This window comes from Cavia porcellus, unplaced genomic scaffold, assembly GCF_034190915.1.
Source record: "Cavia porcellus strain 051 isolate PalLab524CR breed Dunkin Hartley unplaced genomic scaffold, mCavPor4.1 scaffold_7, whole genome shotgun sequence".
NCBI classification, from domain to species: Eukaryota; Metazoa; Chordata; class Mammalia; order Rodentia; family Caviidae; genus Cavia; species Cavia porcellus.
The window spans coordinates 44181711-44199913 of record NW_026947490.1 but is presented as its reverse complement, the minus strand read 5'-3'; the positions used below and the strand labels follow the sequence as shown (position 1 = coordinate 44199913).

Here is an 18203-nt window from a genome sequence, read left to right as displayed (position 1 = left end):
AAGAAGGCAGGGTCTCACCGTGCTAGCTATCGCGCCTTCCTGCTGTGTCCCATCCCGGAACCAGATGATGGTGGCGGCAGGCTTGGCGTTGAAGGCTCGGCAGGTAAGGTTGTGCGGTGTGCCTGCCTGCAGCAGAATCACTGGGCCACCGTCAATCTTGGTGTCCTCTGGGGGAACTGCCAGGGAGAGCAGGGCAGAGTCAGCTCAAGGTGCAGCTAACATTACCCTGGTGCCCAAACTCTGTGCTCACAGGGTCATCCCTTCATTTGTACTTTTCAGCAGGGTGATGCTACCTAACTTACAATGACTGCTCTGCTCCCACGCTGATTTCCCCTGGGGTGTGCAGCCCACAAGCTTTCCCAGCCTCCTGTCAGTTATTCTTTTCTAGCCTGCACCATTTCAGGTACAACACCCCCTGAACACAGCTCCAGGATAACACTAGAGCTTGAGCACAGCTCTTGCCTTCATGGAGCTTCTTACATACACCTCCTCCTATCTGTTTCTCTGCCCAGAGGCAGCCAGATGGACGGGCCACTCCAGCAACTTCCCTGAGTAGGCTGCTTTCCTTGTGGCTGTTAAGGCTGTGTCACTCCCTGCTCAAAAACCTTCAGTGGCTACCACTGCTTCTGTCATGACTTACAAGCCCCTGGGCCTTTTGTTCTGGAATCTTCAAGCCCCCTAGTTTCTCATCTCTTTGGAATTTTAGCTTATGCTTATTCTTCCCATGTGGCACATTCTTCTGCAAGGTGTTACCAACCTGTTAAATCTCAGTAGATGCAAAGGCTTCCCATGGCCCACCACTAGCCAGTCACTCACAGGTCTTAGCACCTCTGCCCTGAATTTGGGTTATTTGTGCTGGTTATCTGCTCATGCCTCAACCAAAACCACTACCCCTTGGAAGAGCAGGTATCCTGTCTCACTAATATATACATATTTCTTGGGGGAGAACCAGGGATCAAACTTACAACTTTGTGCTTGCCAGGCAGGCACTTATACCACTGAGCTAAATCGCTGGTCCCTGTCTCACTAATATTTACACACTGTCTCTGGGGCCTAGAATATGCCCAAAGCATGCTGAATGCTTCAGTAACTTCATGGACTGGATATTTTCTGCTGGCAAACAGAAGCTGTCTCTCTGCCATGTATCCCCACAAGCTTCTGGTGCTAACGTGCACCAGACTGTAGGCACTGTCAGGGCAGGGACTCTTATTTATTCTCCAATTCCCAGGGTCTAGCCAGAGCTTAGCTGATCACAGATCCTTGGGGGAATACTTGCTGAATTAAGCAGTGGGTAATGGGGGTGATAAAGGCCTAAGGATTTTGATTATTTAATCTTTTTGTTTGCCCCCTGTAGAAGGGTTCCTTTTGTTTCCTTCTAGGAGAGACGAGAAGGAGGTTTCCAGAGGGACCCCTGGGAGGCAAATGTGGGAGGACCATGGAGCTGAGGGGGGATAGCGCAGGGCTGCTCAGAGTTCGTGAAGGTCTTAGGACTGCGGTTTCGGTGGAAGGGAGCTGCTTACAGTCTACTCTGGCATTCTCTTAACTCATGCATGCCCAGTGGGGTAGCAGGGAGGCGAGTTCAGAATCGGACGGGCTCTCCTTTCAAGTCCTGGCACCTGCATCGTGATCTTGGGTGAGTCACCAAGTCTCAGTTTCTTCTTAGAGGCACAATAGTGGCCACTCCCTGGGCCCTTGTAAAGGACGGGAAAGTCCTGCATACATACTGGAAGGTGGATGGAGGCCCTTAGCTTTTACTCCCTGATGAAAACCAGCAGAGGCTCTGGCTCTGCCTGGCTAATGATCCTTTGACTCCCAGGTTCTTCTCCTCCTCGCTCCCTCCTGTATCAGGTTCCAGTGCCAGATGGGGGCAGGTTTGGGAATGGGGGCAGGAGTAGCCTGCTGTTCGTGCTGGAGAGTGAAGTCCTGGACAAGGAGAGACTTTGGCTTAGTTACAGAGGCGTCTGCTCTGAGAGCCTTTAGAAGGCATGGATTCATGTGTTTCTCACTTGTGACTTAAATCTCAAACGTGTATCCGTGTGCCCATGTGTCAATGGCCACGGTTTCCTTGTTTGTAAATTTTTGAAAATAACATTGACGCATACTCCCCAGAGCTCTTACTGGAGATGTGAAGCAAACAATGTACATTGTAACATGATCAACAATAATTTCTACCATTCATCGAATGCTTACCTTTCGTGTCAGCTCAAGCGCCTCGTGTATATGGTTTCATTTAATCTTTACCACAGAGTACGTGTCACTAATCCTTCCATGGAAATATCATTAACCCCAATTTACAGATAAGGAACTGAGGCTTGGAGACCAGAGGGCGCATTAAATGGCAGAGCTGGGCCGGGGACCAAGCCCGCCTGACCCCAAAGCCACACTCATCGCCACTGCACTCCAGCTGTTAGTGCTGTGAATAATGAGCCGTAGGCCTGCAGCTCTATATTATGTCTGGCTCTGCGTCTGCTGGGGAGGGAGGCAGGCCTCCTCTCAAGCCTGCTGCAAGGAAGAATGAAAGGGGCCATTCTGTGAAGGCAACCGGTCTGGGGAGGCTGCAGATGAGGGGAGTATCTGGGGCTGGCACGTGTGGGAAGGTGGATCCCAGACCTGGGGCACAGGCTGCTTGTTTCTGCCTTGTCCAGTGTGTAGGACCCCAGCTGCCATGAGCCGGGGCTGTGGTACAGGTGGCAGGTGTATGAAAGCTGGGGAGAGACACCAGGTGGGGAGTGAAGGGGAAGCACATCAGGACGCACCATCTGCCTCCCACTAGGCTCTTCTCTGCTCAAGTCAGGGAAGACCTCACCCTCAGCACTGACCAGATCTTCCCATAAGCCAGCCAGGTCCCCACACTGACCAGCAGGCTTTTTAATAAGCCACACCCCCATCGAGGTACCCACTGCTATTCTTGGCCAGGAAGACTTGATGGACCAGGCCAGGCCTAGGGGTGCCACTACAAACCCTTATTTGGGCTACACCTAGGCAGTTAGTTGAATTTCTTCATTCCTTCTCTCTATCTCTGTGTGAAGCAGGAAAGAGAAGGGAACAGTACAGGAGCCCCTCCCCAGGGCCCAAAATAGAGGCAATTAGGGAAGAAGGGAGTAAGGTTCCCTAAATCTCATGGCTTCCTTGGGATTCTTGGTCCAGTGTGGTAGAAGATGATGTCTTGGGCATTTCATGTTCATCTCTAATTCCTGCTCTCTAACCGAAATCCTGCCCCTAGCCATTGTTCCTACTTTCTTTTTCTGGTGAGGAAAAGTTTCCCAACAAGTGTGAATCCTAGTCCTTCCAAAGGACCAGCCACTGGGTCCCTGCAGTCCTCATTTTCTGACATCTCACACTCACCCAGACCTGCCCAGCTCACGACTCCCTGGGCAGACAGCAAGAGGTGGCAATGACTAAGAACAGGCTGGTGTCATTAAGCCATGTTAATGATGAAAAGCCTGTGCCCAGAGGCCGTGACCTCTGGTTCATGGTGCCAACATGGGCAAGGCGATATCAGAGCCCAGGTCTCTAGACTCCCAGCTGCACAGGATTCTTTCTACTACCTGAAATAAAGTGCCAATTTCCCACTCCACTTGCCCTAAAACAGTAAGTGTCCTGGTTCCAAGTTCATTCATCTCTGCTCCTCTCCCCTCCCCACTTCAATGATTTCATGTTAGAGGAAGGGGAATGAAGGCAACTGGAATGGATCAGAGGGAGGCAGGAAAGAGGAACAGAGTTAATGACCAAAGACAAGAGAGGGTCCCAGGCAGAAGTGCCGAAGTCACAGAGTACATGGGAGACCACTGAGTAGTGAAGGCAGAAAGTCTGAGGCCTACAGTCAAATGACAGAGAGGGTGAAACGTGTGTCGGAACTGACCCCATTCCAATCCTGTTTGCAGGACTTGCCTCAGTATGCAGATGGCCCTGGGGCTACCGTACAGGGACATATGCTGTGTTCCCACTGCATACAGCTGCTGTGAACAGGGCTTCCACAAGGTGAGCCCTCCTACAGCCGTAGCTGGCAGCAGACTCGCACGACCCCAAGCCCAGTCCTCCAGGCCCTCTCTGCCAGTCTGCACCCATTCCTTGAGGAGGCCCTGATGAGTCTGAGAGGAGAGATAGGCATAGAGGGTAGGAAAGGGGGCAGCCAGGGCAGGAAAAGTAAGGCTGGGCTGGGGTACGAGTGAGCAAAAGACTTGTTTTGGGGGCTCAGAGACAACAGAGAAGGGTAGAAAGGAGGAGAGAGATGCCCCTCACCCACAAGCCTGACTGCTGGGTGGCTGAGAAGGGAGGGCATTTTATCACCGCACACTGTCCTGCAGGAAGAACTATGTTTCCACACCATGTCCCAAGGTGCATCTGGGTCCAACATGGTCCGGGCAGAGGCTAGAGCAGAGGATGCCAGACCCACAAGGCCCCTCTGGGCCATCATTGGTTGTACACAGCCCCCTGGACTCTCCTTATCTGCACTTGGCTCTGGAAGATGTTTAAGGAAGGAATTGTTGGAGAAAATCACAGGAAGAGCAGGAATGGTGTGGAGAAGAGCAAGACAGGAAGTGAAGAGCAGGGAGACAGGGCTGGGGCAGGAGGGTGCATTGGGGGGGGGCAGTCATTACTGAGAACGGTGAGTTTGGCCTTCCGGGAGCGTAGGGCGGCCTCCGTAGCCTGGCACTCATAAGAAGCATCATCTGAGAGCTCAGCGTCCGTGATCTCCAGGTTGTACTGCCCAGCATCCGCAGAGCCCACGACCCTGTACCGTGGCCAGGCTGTAGGAAAGAGAAAGGGTGAGGCCCAGCCCTAGGATTACCCTATCCGCACCAATGATGTGTTCTCTCCCCACCTCTTGTCCTGAGGCAGAACCCACCCAATCCCAGGCCAGCAACCCTCTCTCCCATCTCCTGGGGCACTATGGCAAGTGGGATCCGAAGTGCCAGACAGCCTCAAATGTGTCAGGGCCCCCCACAGCGAGCCAGGGGGCCATAAAGCAGAGGGTTGGATGGGGGCAGGGAGACGAGCAGGAGCAGATGATATCTCCGGAGCTGTTTGCAGACAAATGTCTCTCATAATGATAGCAAAGGAAGAGGGGAAAAGGCAGCCAGCAGGGAGAAAAGCAGAGGGGGGAGCAGAAGAGTGTGGGCGAGAGGAAATATAGGGCAGCACGGCAGCCCGAGCTCACTGCGAGCACCTCTGTGGGGCTCACAAGGCAGAGGGTAGCCCAAGGCATGCTGAGGTCTCGCCCCACACGCCCTGGGAGGATGGACGAGGCAGGGGCCACCAGCTCTTGCCTAACCAAGGCTCTGGTGTCCTGCCCCCGGAGGTGGCCTGTGAGCTCTGCCCCTCCTTTTAGTCTCTCTGGTCCTCCTCCCTCCAAGCTCCTGCTGGCATCCTCACACACATCACCACCACCCGCTCCAGCCCGTGATCTCCCTCTGTCTAGCGGGTATTGATTCTTCTCACTCCCTATCTATTGATCTCTCTCTCTCCCAGTCTCTCTCTTTCCATCATCAATAGATCCATGCGAACCACCTCTTTCCTTTATACAGATGGCTACACACAGATCTCCCCTACGTGTACCAACAACTTGCAACCCATGTAAACAATCTCAACCCCCTCAAAAAGACTAAGGACAGAAATATACAGCACAACTGCCCCATATTTACACTGTCACAGGGCTTTACAGCTAACGATGTGTTTTCACAAAGCATCTTCTCTCATTTAGCGCAAAACCCACAGGGGCACTTTGAGGGCAGGCAGTCGTATGATTGTTATGCCTGTTCCCAAGATCAGAGAGGGGAAGTGGCTTTCCACAGGTCACTCAGCTGGTAGGTGACAGAGGCAGGCCTAGGGCTCAGGCTCTTACCGACCCCTGGGCATCCTTCCTGCAGGTCTCCGTACTTGCCTAGGAATACAGGGGTTGGCCTTTTGATCCTGAGTGAGTCATTAAGTTTTTCTTCAGCACTGACTATATAGCCCGTGCTTAATAAATGCTTGTTGAATAAATAAGTAAATAAAGCGTTCAGGCTGACATTAAAACAAGTTTTAGGCCTCTGAGTAAACATGGCCTGCTCAGAGGGGAGGAGAAGCTAGAGCAGAGCTGGCCTGCTTGCAGCACTCGAGGACCACAGAAGTACCTGAGGCTTCCACCTCCTACTGTCCTGACACCTCCTGCTTAACCTGTCTGCCTGGGCTGCTCTGCAGCTCTCACATGCAAGGGTCTCTTGGTTTCCCTCCAACTCCCAGGCCCTGCACTGCCTTTCATTATCTTGTCTACAGTGTGGGAAAAATGGAGATCAGGAGATGGAGAGGGGAGGCCGAGTGTGGTAAGGAAAGCCAGGAATGGTGAGTGTTGGTGGGGAGTGAGAAATGACGGTGAAAATGTCACCAACTGGGTTCAGGGCAGCAACTCACCTTTGAGGCCCTGTCCCATGCCCAGCGCCAGCCCATCCTTGGTCCATTGCACGATGCCAGAATAATTGAGGAGCACGCAGGGGAGCACGGCCCGCTGTCCGGCCACCACAGTCTGGTCAGCTGGCTCCTGGCTGAAGCGGGTCTGGGTCCCTGGCAAAACCCAAGTGGTCACTGGGTAAGGAGGCAACTGAGGAGAGAGGCTCTGCAGAGGTCACCCTATTCCAGCTCCCATTCCCCCCCTGCAATAAGGAGACAGTCTCGATCTCTGCCCCACTTCAACTGCAACGCCTTCTCTCCAAGCTGCCACGGGCTTGCCTTCATTTCCTTCTCCCCCCATAGCCCACAGGAGTGGGTATCAGGCACTGAAGTGCTCAGCAATCACAGCAATGGTGCAGTGTTACATAAAGGCCTCGGGGATGGGTCTGGCCCAACCACCTCATTTTGTGGAGGAAGGCACTAGGGTCTTGGGAGAAGAAAGACCTACCCAAGGGCACCCAGTGAATTAACAGTAGAGCTGGATTTATAGCGGGAGCCCCTGCCTGCCAGGGCCTGGGCTATTCCTCTGTGAACCTACTGCCTGCCTCCCTTTGCACCCAGACTCACAGGTGCTGTCGTCAGGACAAAGGCTTCCGGTGATGTCACAGCCTGACCCATCCTTGGGACTCAGGCCCAGACACATCCATGCATCACCCCATGAGTGACAAGTATGTGACTACACCAGGTACCATTTTCCCCCACAGATGCCGTCTTCAAGAGCAGAGGGATAGATTCCGTGGGTCAGGCATGGCTTCACAGCCATGTGTATACAGACCCAAAACAAAGTGGCTCAGACCTACTTCTTGGCACACTGGCCCTGTGCCACACTTCCTCCTTGACCGAGAGGGTACACACAGACACACCTGCACACACTCAGCCTCCCACACTGTGGGAGCCAAGAGGCCGTGTGACTTTTTTCTACTCTCCCTCCGGCTGCAGGAGCTACACATGGCTGCCCGGCTGGCAGCTCGGCCGGGAGCATTTGATTAGAGAACTGCAGAGTAATTGCCTTTAATTGTGGAGCCTAAATGGAGCAGGGAATTGGATTGCGGGTTTCTTCTCCCCCACTGCTCCCACCCACCAGCTCACTCCATCACTGGCCACTGTGCTGGGGGAAAGGAGGGGGAGGAGAGCAGAGGGGAGGGGACACCTCCTGCACACCCAGGTAACCAGAACCAGTTCTTTTCAGACCTCAGCAGCTTCCTCCACCACCACCCCCCCGCCCCACCGCCAGCACAAAGCCCTCACAGAGACCACAATCCATCCCCAAATCCTGCCCTTTCCAAATCCAGATTCTCAAAATTCTCTGATCCACTATGGCTCTTGTGTGCAATGAATATAACATCCCTCACCATTTCTAAACCTTCCCCTAAACCACAGTAGAGGTAACAATTCTACCCATCCTCCATGTCCCTCAAGGCTCAGGCTCGAACCCAGAGTCTTGTGAGTACTCAGCAAGTGTTCTACCACTCTGCTATACCCCAGCACCAGGATCTTAGTCTTATCTTCTCCCTTATTTTCCTCCAGTCCCATTCTCCCTTTTTTCAAATCTGTCCCATCTTGCTGTCTTCTAAGAATCCCTCCTAAACTGATGTCTTTGCTCTTTGAACACCAAGCATGGCTTGTCCATCGCTCAGCCCTACTGTCTGAGCTTTATCTACAGGATTTCCTATCTCATGCTATCAGGGCTTAGGCCTGTGCATTTGTTAGGAGATCGAGGGCAGCTGGTGGGTGTGGGTGGTTGTGGTGTTTCTCTTATCTGTTCTACCAGAATGAGAACCTCTACCCCAAGGTAGTGAGCCATGCTGTCTTCTTCCTCTCAGTGTCTTCAAATATCGGACATCTGTCCTCAATGGCTGTGGGCTGAGAAGCAGGTGGAGGTGGTCAGGCAGGACTGGCCTGATAGCCAGAATATGATACAATATAAAGCAGCTTCTTTACTGTTGGTTAAGTGCACCGATTGAGCTCTTTAGGTCTGCAGGATCCAAAGAAAGGGGGGACTTTTCCCACACCTGAGAGAGACTTCCCAGCACTGCTGGCCTGACCTTGCCTGCACATCTCTTAAGGAAAGGATAAGGCTCGCCCACATTTCAAGGGATGAGGGTGGCAGGTGCCGAGATCCTGCAGGAAGGGTGGGTCAGGTGAGCAGCCAGCATTATTAATTCAAGCATTGCCCTCATTATTATTCAAATTTATTCATATCCTTGCGCATTTCTCCAGTGCAGCTACATGCTGCAAACTCTCCACACTCACGTTTCTCCTTCCCACAGACCCTGGGGCCCAAGTCAAGGGCTTAAGAGTGGGGTGACCAGTAAGCCCTGGCTCAGAAACACAATTTATATTCACAGCTTTCCTGCATGGAGCCTGGACACCCTGGTGTCTTGCTGAAGTCTCCAGAGGATGGGGAGCAGCTGCCTCTTTGTCCTCTAGGTGGTAGTTGAACCTGCAGCAGAAGTCAGGAGAGCAGCAATTTCTCTAGGATGAGAAGCACGTAACCTTGGGCTTGTCACTGTCTGTCAAGCCTACATTTGCACACCTGTACACTGGCAGGTCTAGAACAAGTTACAAACACACTACCAGGAACTGAGGTGTAGGGCATAGACTGAGGCTTACATCATATCTCTGCAGCTTCCTAACCAAGTAACTTTGGTCTAGTTACTCTCTAAGCTTCCTTTTCTTTTGTGGTAAATTGTGGAATGATAATGTCCACCTCTAAGGCTGTGAAAGACAAACACACTGCAGTACTCTCCATGCCTGAAACAGTCTCTTGCACATACCCACTAAATGTCAGCTATGAGTACTTAGACAACTAGAATTAGACAACTGGAAGGACTGTGTGAGAATAAACAAGAAGGTGATAAGGAAGGTGGTATCTGTCTTTCTGGGGATTTCAAGGTAAAATCTACTTTTAAGAGAAGGGAAATGGAAGCAATGATGACCCAGCAGAGTACGGAGAGGAGGAAAATGAGTTGTCACAAAATTTAACTCCAGAAGGCCACTGAGATTCTGAGTATGAAAGTCACAAGCAACACTCCTGGTCCCAAAATAGCCCCACAACCAGGACAGCACTGGAGATGGAATCCAGAGGCCCCAGGTGGTGCCTGATTGGCTCAAGATTGGGGAAGGCCCCCAGTCTCCTCTCCTCTCACCAAGTCCTGTTCTCTTTCTGCTGTGCGTACCAGGCTTCTGTAACCTTCATGCCCCTGTGCAAGCTTTGGTGAGGGGCACTCTTCCCTTCTGCTCCCTTGGGATCAAACAGACGCCTCTTCTGGGAAGCCCTCCGTGACTTGCCTGATTCCCTCCAAACCTGACATTTTCACTTCTCATTTCTGCTAAGTAGGAAATGTTAGGCACTAGCCACCCTCCTCTCTTGGCCCAGGGGCAACTTCTTGACTTCTAGATTACATCCTTCAGGGCTCGGCTGCCAGTGTTCCAAATAAGTCTGTTGGTTACTAAAGCCCAAGTGAGCAAATGCCCCATTCAGTAGTCCTGCCTGGTGACAAAACCTGTACCAGGAAAAAGAGGCAGCATGCCCCACACATACACATGCCAAGGCAGGACCCAGCAGGGGGTGAGGGGTGAGGGGCTTCCCACAGAAGGCCAGGACTTAGAGGTAAAAGAACTCGGAGTCAATCTTTAGATGCTCCTTGATGAAGGGGGTACAGTGCAGAGTTGGGAACGGCAAGAGCTAGAGTCCAGAAGGCACTGCTGTGAGGAGGAGGACAGGTAACTGGGAGACTGCAGAGGATACCTGGACAGTGGGCAGTGGCTGCCAGTTTCAGGGTGCAGCCGCCTGTTAACAGGAGGCGCAGGTGCCCTGGTGGTTTTAGACAAAGAGGAAGGACAAAGTATTCATATGTCCTTGAGTGTCATAAAGGTGCCAAGAACTCAGAACACAGGACCCACCAAGTGGTATCTATGCACAGCTCTGAGGTTCCCAGTGTCCAGCCTCCCACTGTCACTGCCACAGCAAAGTCAGCCTCAATAGTGAGTGAAATCCCAGTCCCCTCCCTGCACCCACTTCCAGGAAGCTGAACCTGAGTCAAACAGCAAAATAAGGAATGTGTGGCTGCAGGGTAGGGAAGGTGGGGGGCCAAGCAGCAAGGGCCTGACCACAGACAGAAAGTGAAAATACACCAGCTGCCTGTTGTAGCATCAACTCGACCCGCTGCCTCACCTCAGGGCCCAGCACGCTTCTGTGGGTTTATTTAAGTGACTTCCCACCTGCTTTGATCTCCCTCCCTCCTGGCCTTAGATACGATCACACATGGGGTGAACATTAAGCAGCTGAATGTTAGGGCAGGCAGAGAAACACTGGGTTGTACACATGTCACACAGGATCTTGGATACACACACACACACACACACACACACACACACACACACACGTACGCGCGCACACACACACACCCTTGCAGGTGTCCCATAGGGGAGAGGTACAAGCGATGCTGAGAAGCAGAGACAAAGACAGACACCCACACAGGCAGTGGGAGGGCACAAGAAGGAGCGGAGTTCTTGGTTAGAAAGGCACAAGTTTATCCCAGGGTCAAGGAAAGGCTATGTGACCTAATAAAAACCCAGCCCAGGGCAGAAGGACTGGGCTAGGGATATGGCTCAGGGTGCGGGTCTTGCCTTTCATACACAAGGCCCTGAGTTTGATCTCTAGCATCATGGGGATCCGGGGAGAGGACAGCAAGAGATAAAGACCAAGAAAGGGTGGGCAGGGAGATGTGTGGACCACTGGGGAGAGATTTCCATCCCAGGGATGCATGGAGCACCCACCCTATGACACTTGGGTACAGGGGCTCTCTGTCTTTTCCAGCAGAACAGGAGATTCCTGGAGGATTGGCCAGGGCTCAAAGGCTGGAGAAGAGCTGAACAAAGTCAGTAAGGCAGAGGAGGTCAGGACCAGATAGCTAATGGAGCAAGAACCAATTGGGAGGACAGTGGGGGATTCAAAGAGATCACGGTTCTTGTCAAAGTTGAGAACAGGTGGGAACTGCAGAACCTGGACCTCCCCCAGCTCCCCTTCCCTTCAGATCCTCATCCCCTAACACAAAGCTCCCAGCCTCTGTTTTGGAATGCTTCTTTCCCTTATTCTCCCACTGCACTGTTTGGGGTTCTAGTTAAAGCACTCATCAGAGCCTGCCTTAGGTTAAGTTACTCATGAGTTTCTGTCTCGAGATGCCCCTGGGAGCCACTAAGAACAGAGATGCTATGATTTATCTTTCTTGTCGCTTCAGCCCTAGCAACATTCCTCAATAATAAATACCGCCAATAACAAGATGCCAACTATGTGCCAGGCGCCGAAGTACACGGCTCACAGACGTTGTTTCTAGCATAATAATCCACTGCAAGGCAGCAGTTATTACTTCCATTTCACAGAAAAGGGAAACGAGGCTGTTGCATTGCATTGAAGGTGTCGCTGTAAAGTAGCAGAGATAGGATCCAAACTCAGGTCCGCAGCTGCTGCACCTGCCAACGTGCCACACAAGGAATATTCACAAACAGTGACTTCTGAGTGAACTGAATTTGTAGCCTCTGCCCTTCACAGAACTGTCAGTGCCCCAAGCCCTTTTCAGCTGCCATTTCTGACTGCCACTTTGCCTCTTAGATGTCTGTCTGTATAGTTTCCCCCTGGAAGGGCCGTGCTTTTCAATGGTGGGACTTGCTGTGGCCCTACAGTAAGGCAGGCCTTCTCTGCACGCTGCCACCAACACAGGGGAAGCTTGTGGAGAACACAGTGGTGCCCATGGCTAGGATGACAATCAAGAGCTTCTGAAGAGTTTCAGTGATTCCCAAAGTGCTAGCCCATAAGCCACCATGGTTGCCAGTAGAAATAATAGTACAATAAAAAGCCTCTGCTTTTGAAATGTCATTGCTGTATTAAGCACCTCAATGATACAACATCATTTAATTATACAACTATGCAATGAGGTAGGAGTCGTTACTACTCCTAAGAAGAAAACTAAGGCTCAGTGACATTAAGCAAGTTACCTCCAGTCATATGACTGGATCCAGCAAGCACAGTGAGAGAACAGAAAAACACCCCAGAATGCTATCTCAATGGCCTGGCTATTGCTATCTGCTCCAAGGACACTCTGGCCATTGTGCACACTTGTCCCAGGGTCCTTTCATTGCTGTCCCCTCATCTGGACCATTCCTCAGTATCATCCCACTACCCCTTCTCAACACTGCCCTTCCAGGGTCGCCAGCCTTCTTTCCATCTCTGCTCCTTCACTCCCTCCATTCTCACAGCACTGAGGCCCTGAGCTGGGCCAGTCTGTGTATGAGCACATCTCCTGTGCCCGCAGAGCTGGAAAAGAACAAAAAGAGAGAATCCCACTTTCTACTGTGCTAGGGATCAAACCCAGAGCCTCACACATGCTAGGCAAGCTCTACCAGAGCCCCAGTCTTCCAACACTGAGTTTCATTGTTAAATGACAACTACACAGTGGCCTCTTCATCCATTACAGGATGGAAAGTTGACAGTCCCAGAGTTGTGCACTTCTTATAGTCACAGGCACACTCACGTGCACATGCCTCCTGTCCTCCTACACTCAATTGCCCATCTGTCCCTGCACCCATGGGCACCCATCTGCTCCATGTCCTGGTGCATGCATTCTGGTAGCCATGTTCCCAGAGCCTGGCCTGCCAGGTCCAGAACTCAAGAAGCACTGGGGCTAAACACATGAGAAGCCGGGGAGCAGGGCGGCAGGAGAGGGGGTGGTGGAGACCCGGCCCTGTCTCCCTGGATTTATCAAACGAGCAGTAATGAACCCCCTGGGCCGGAGCAGTCCCCGAGCTCTCCACTCCAGATCGTGCTGCTGGTTCAAAGGAAAGCCTTTGATTCGCACCGACAGCTTTCAGATGGAACTAAATCTCTCCACACTCCACTCTCCCTCCCTCTCTCTGCTCTCATATCTTTGCTCTCCCCCACCCCCACCAGACCTTCTCCCCCCATTCCAGCCATTCCCTTCTTGCTCTATGAAAAATACAACAGCCAGAGTTCCTCACATTAGAGTCTCTCTGAGAAAAGAGGATTTCAATTTTTTAGGCTGGGCGAGCAAAGGGGAATGGACAGAAGGGAGAGATGGGCACTTCTAATCGCGAGGAGGATGGAAGAGAGAAAGAGAGGGACAGAGACAGAGGACACACACACACACACACACACACACACACACACACACACAGGGAGAGAGATGGAAAGAGACAGAGTGAGAGAAAGAGAGGCGGGGGAGGAGGAAGGAACTCAGGGGAGTGAGGAGAGAAGGAAAAGACAGAAACCCTAGTCAGCCTTCAGCAGCCCTTAGAGCCAAAGTTCTCAGGAAGGAAACTAATCGCCCAGCTGACTGGGCAGGACGGGTCTGCATCTGTTGATTCTTCCTCATACAGAGGTCAGGCCAGAGTGCTATGTCAAATTTTGATGTGAATGTCTTTAGGGACTTTGACAGATAAGGCTTCAGGACTCAGAAAATTCTACTGACTTGCTGGAAGAAAGCCTGGAAAGATGTCAGGTGCTGTGGATATCAGATAAAGCACCCAAAATGACAAATTGCACTCTTAGACAAGAGTCCGAATATCCAAGGGCTATGATCACCTCTAAGTTCCTGCCCACTGGAGACCAGAGCACTCTGGCTTCACTTCACTCCAGTGCATGTGGGAAGACAACAGGGCAGTGGGGGCTCCACATGCCCTGACTCAGCCTTCCTTCACCATCGGCCCCCTTGCAATCCATTCTTGTTCTAGGAAGACCAAGCCATGGGCAGAGGACCAGTCCCAGTCTGCTTGGTCACAGCACTGCAGTGCCCATCTCTAAGGACAGGGGTATGGAGAGGACAGCCAAAGGCTACTCTTTCCAGGGACCCAGATGGGATTTTTCAAGTGGCCACAGTCTGGCCTGGTTTCCTTGCATCTGAGCAGACCATAGGGGCCGTCTGGTGCACACAGTGACAGGCCACTGCATTTACTGGACTCATCCAGCAAAGAGGGCAGGAAGAGAGGTCCAGCATCCCTCTGCCAGGAGGGCAGGAGTCCTCTGGAAGTGTGGGTGTATTGGTTCTGGCTCTGCCACCAAACCAGCAGTGTGACTGGAGGCAGTGGTGGGGAGTGGGGTGGGCTGTTGGGGGTCCTGTCGCTTCTGTTAAAAGTAGAAAACAGCCATGGTAACTTAGCTCTCAAGAGCATTTCCAGCCCTGATGTTCTAAGATTCTAACGATGGCCTGTGGCCTTAGCCGTGCCTTGAAGGGACTACCAAGGACTCAGTCCCAAGCCCTGTCACCTTCACACTGAGGGGAGCCACTGTGCCTAGAGCCCATCCTGACATTTCCTCCAAGACAGTGGTGGACTAGGGAGGGCTGTGGTTTTTAGGCAATAAGACAACAGCACAGAGGGCCCAGATGGGGTATCTAGCACAGGAGAAGTGAGATCATTCTTTGTTTTCCTCTGTAATTAGTCCCTATCAGAGTGCTTTACATCACTTGTGAGGGTGAAAACAGAGGAGTGAGCAGGCAAGCCTGGGTCCCTAAGGCTACCTGTCAGCCTGGGGCTACTCACAAGGACTTTGAGTTCCCACTGAGAAAGACTGGCAGGTATGGCTGGAAACATTCCCACCTGCCCCATTTGGGCCTCCCACCCCAGGCTTCCTGGCCAGACCTGAAACTGACAGCTCTATGCAAATGCGGCCTGGCAGGGGACCCTGAGAATGTTTTTTGGGAAGGACAAAGCCATGGTGAGCCCAGGTGGGGTTGGCTGCAGCAGGTATGACAGGCAGGAGCAGCAAGGCTGGTGGGTAATTCTGCCGAAAAACTGAATTTCCATCTGGCTTCAGTTGGTAAGAGAAGGGAGGTCAGGGAGGGAAGAGGCAGGTGGCAGGCAAGGACTTAGCTCAGATGGGAGCCAGGGCTAGGAGGAAGGAGAATGAAAGACAGACAAAGGAGGAGGAAAGAGCAGAAACTAGGACAGAGCCAAAGAAGACCACAAGAGGCGTGTGTGTGGGATGCTGGGGAGGAGAGAAGGGGAGGTGCTGTCCCCACTCCATCCAGTCCCTGTGGCTGCCTCCCTGGCCAGTCCCTGACTACACAGAATGGGGGAGGAGGTGCATGAAGACACAGGATAGGCCCCTCAGTGGCAGAAAAAAGTCATAGACAAGTAGACAGTGAAGGAGATAAGCAGAAAGCTGGCAGTGTGAGAAGTTACGAGTTATAGATTTTTTGTTGTTTTGTTTGGTTTTGTTTTGTTTTCCAGTACTGGAGACTGAACCCAGGACATTCACACTGAACTACATTCCCAGCCTTTTAAAATTTTCTATTTTGAGACTTGGTCTTGGCAAGCCTCTAAGTTGCCACAGCTGGACACAAACATGTAATTCTCTTAGCTGAGCCTCCCGAGTGCTGGGATCACAGGCCTGTACCACCACACCTGGCTAAGATTGTTTTAAGGTTAGATACGGAAGGAAGAAGAATGGAGCTGAGCTAATACTGTGGTGTGAAGACCATAAGTGAACAAGACAGAGACAGGAAAAGGGAGGGGAGAACATTAAACTAGAGGCAGAGCCTGAAGGTTAGGACTGAACCAGTCTAATACTCTCCTTTTAAAGGCCAAGTGATGTTGTGTGTGAGGGGGGACGATGATGGGGATGGGGTGAGAGCAGGGCACATCTTCAAATGACTGGGGGGTCAAACTGATGAGGCAGGGCGTATCCCCAAGCCTGCTGCTTCTGCCCTGCGTGGGACCTCTCCCTGGAAATGCTTCTCCTTAAAAAAAAAAAAAAGAAATAAGAGGCTAGTCGGGAGAGGAACTGTGGGGAAGGACAGAAGATGGACAGAAAAGCAAAAAGCGAGACTGGAGACTAAAAAGGCAATGAGAGCATCTGGGAGAGAAAAATGAGAATGAAGATAAAGAAGGAGGCGCAGGAGGGAAGACACCAGAGAAGGTGAGGTGGGGGAGCAGTAAGGCACCGGGTGGGGGAGCTGTGGGACCAGGACAGGGGGTCTGGATAACTGCTACCCTCTGGCGTTTTCGGAAGGTCTTGACCTTTTAGGTCGAAGAAAAGGGAGTGAAATCCTTCAGAGATGGAAGGGATTTTTGAGAGGATTAGCCAAGGAGAGGAGGGAGGAGAAGAGAATGAAGTAATCTGTATCTGAGGCGATCCTCCTCTCTCCCAGACCAGGACAGACTCCATCACAAGCCAACTCTCAGCTTCCTCCCACCAGTGTTCTCCAGGGCGCTGAGGACAGAGGTCAGTCAGTTAGCCCTCATTTCCTGCTTTCCTGCTTCTCCCTGGGACCAGCCTCACTCTCTCCCTCCCCTCCCCCACAAAAATCCATCCTCCTGGCCCCTCCCTCATGCAGATGGACATCCTGCCTTCCTGAAGCTTCAAATCAAAGCAGGCACCAGCTCTGCTCTGCTTGCTTCAATATTCTTAGTTACCAATCTGTAAACGGAGTTTCGAAGTACCATCTGAGTGGAGGACAGACTTACAGCCCTGAAGAAACACAGACTGGGATTCAGACCCCGCCTGCAGAGAGACCCCTGGCACATGTGGGAGCAACCTACAGAATAACTGCCTCAACTCTGTGAGATCCAGAAAGAGCATGGTCAGCAGTGAGAAGAGCCTTAGCTCCTTCACCTGAGACAGAAGGAGCCGGAAGGAAATCCACATCTCCTGACACCAAGACGGGTGCTCTTGAAAACATGTCTATGCTTCTGAGTTTAATGTAAAAAGCTTCTGAGCTTTTTACATTTCTGCAAAGCTGGCTTCTACTCCCTCCATTCACCAAAAGAAGACAGAAAAAGCCAGCAGCTCCAGGTGTAGATACTATTCTCACTCCAGAATCTGCAACTCTTCATCACAGATGACTCTGCAGGTTTCTCTAGCACATCCAGATGGACCACGCAAGTTGGGGAGCCAGATGAACCACCAATATGGAAAAGCCTTGGGCGCTGATTAAACGCTCTCCATTTGGCATGGGCTGCCCACCAGTGCCCGTAGGTAAGGCTGACTTGATGGTCTCTATATGGGCATGAGCAGCCCATAGCCAAGGTGTGCTACAAACCCAACAAATCCAGGCCACATGTTAACGACTAGATCTCAGATATTTTAAATTTTATTCATGTAAACCTCAGAGGATGTGGCAGTGATCTCCCATCACTGGAGGTGTCCAAGACAAGGCTGGGTACCCACCCTAGCAGTAATGTTCCAGAGGGCTCAGGGGTAATGGTTAGCATCTCTTCCAACTCTGGTGCTTTATGATTCCACTTATACCCATATATTTTCCTCTTACTCTAGACATACACCCATCAAATAACCAATTCATGACCACTCAGTCAAGGTAGACTTGAAGTTGAAAGGAAGGAATTCTGAACAGCGGTACCTGAAGGGAAAACAGTGGGCCCCCCCAACAAAAAAGGTGTAGTTTGTAAGCAAAGGTGAAATCATAGGTGTCTCGTGGAAATTAACCATACAACTTTTAACAAGGTAATGATGAGACCTGAATATAATCATAAGATGTGGGACCTGTGATTTAGTCTGTAGCTATCCTGTATTTTATTCTGGCCCTTTTACAGATGACTAGTTGGTAAATTTCTTGATTATAACAGATGTAGCTCGGATTGCATCTTCTAAAATGACTGGTACAACAGTTCACTGTACATTCAGGTTCTCAATAAATGCTTGTTAGGGTATGTGCATTGATTAAAGGATAAAACAGAGAAAGTCAGCTCACTACAGTACACATTCACTCATGTAACCAACTTATACTGAATGCCACCAG

General features: G+C 51.4%; 1 protein-coding gene across 3 annotated transcripts in view; it reads right to left on the bottom strand.

The window, feature by feature from the left end:
• The window catches only part of Kirrel1 (kirre like nephrin family adhesion molecule 1), a 97465-nt gene that overhangs the window by 14255 nt on the left and 65007 nt on the right, over positions 1-18203 (bottom strand). For all 3 annotated transcript variants that reach the window (XM_013149168.3, XM_013149170.3, XM_063253462.1), the window contains exons 2-4: positions 6394-6543; positions 4602-4751; positions 19-176 (exon numbers count right to left, since the gene is read on the bottom strand). In XM_013149168.3, coding sequence (XP_013004622.1) covers positions 19-176; positions 4602-4751; positions 6394-6543 — 458 coding nt within the window. The remainder of the gene's footprint in view (positions 1-18; positions 177-4601; positions 4752-6393; positions 6544-18203) is intronic.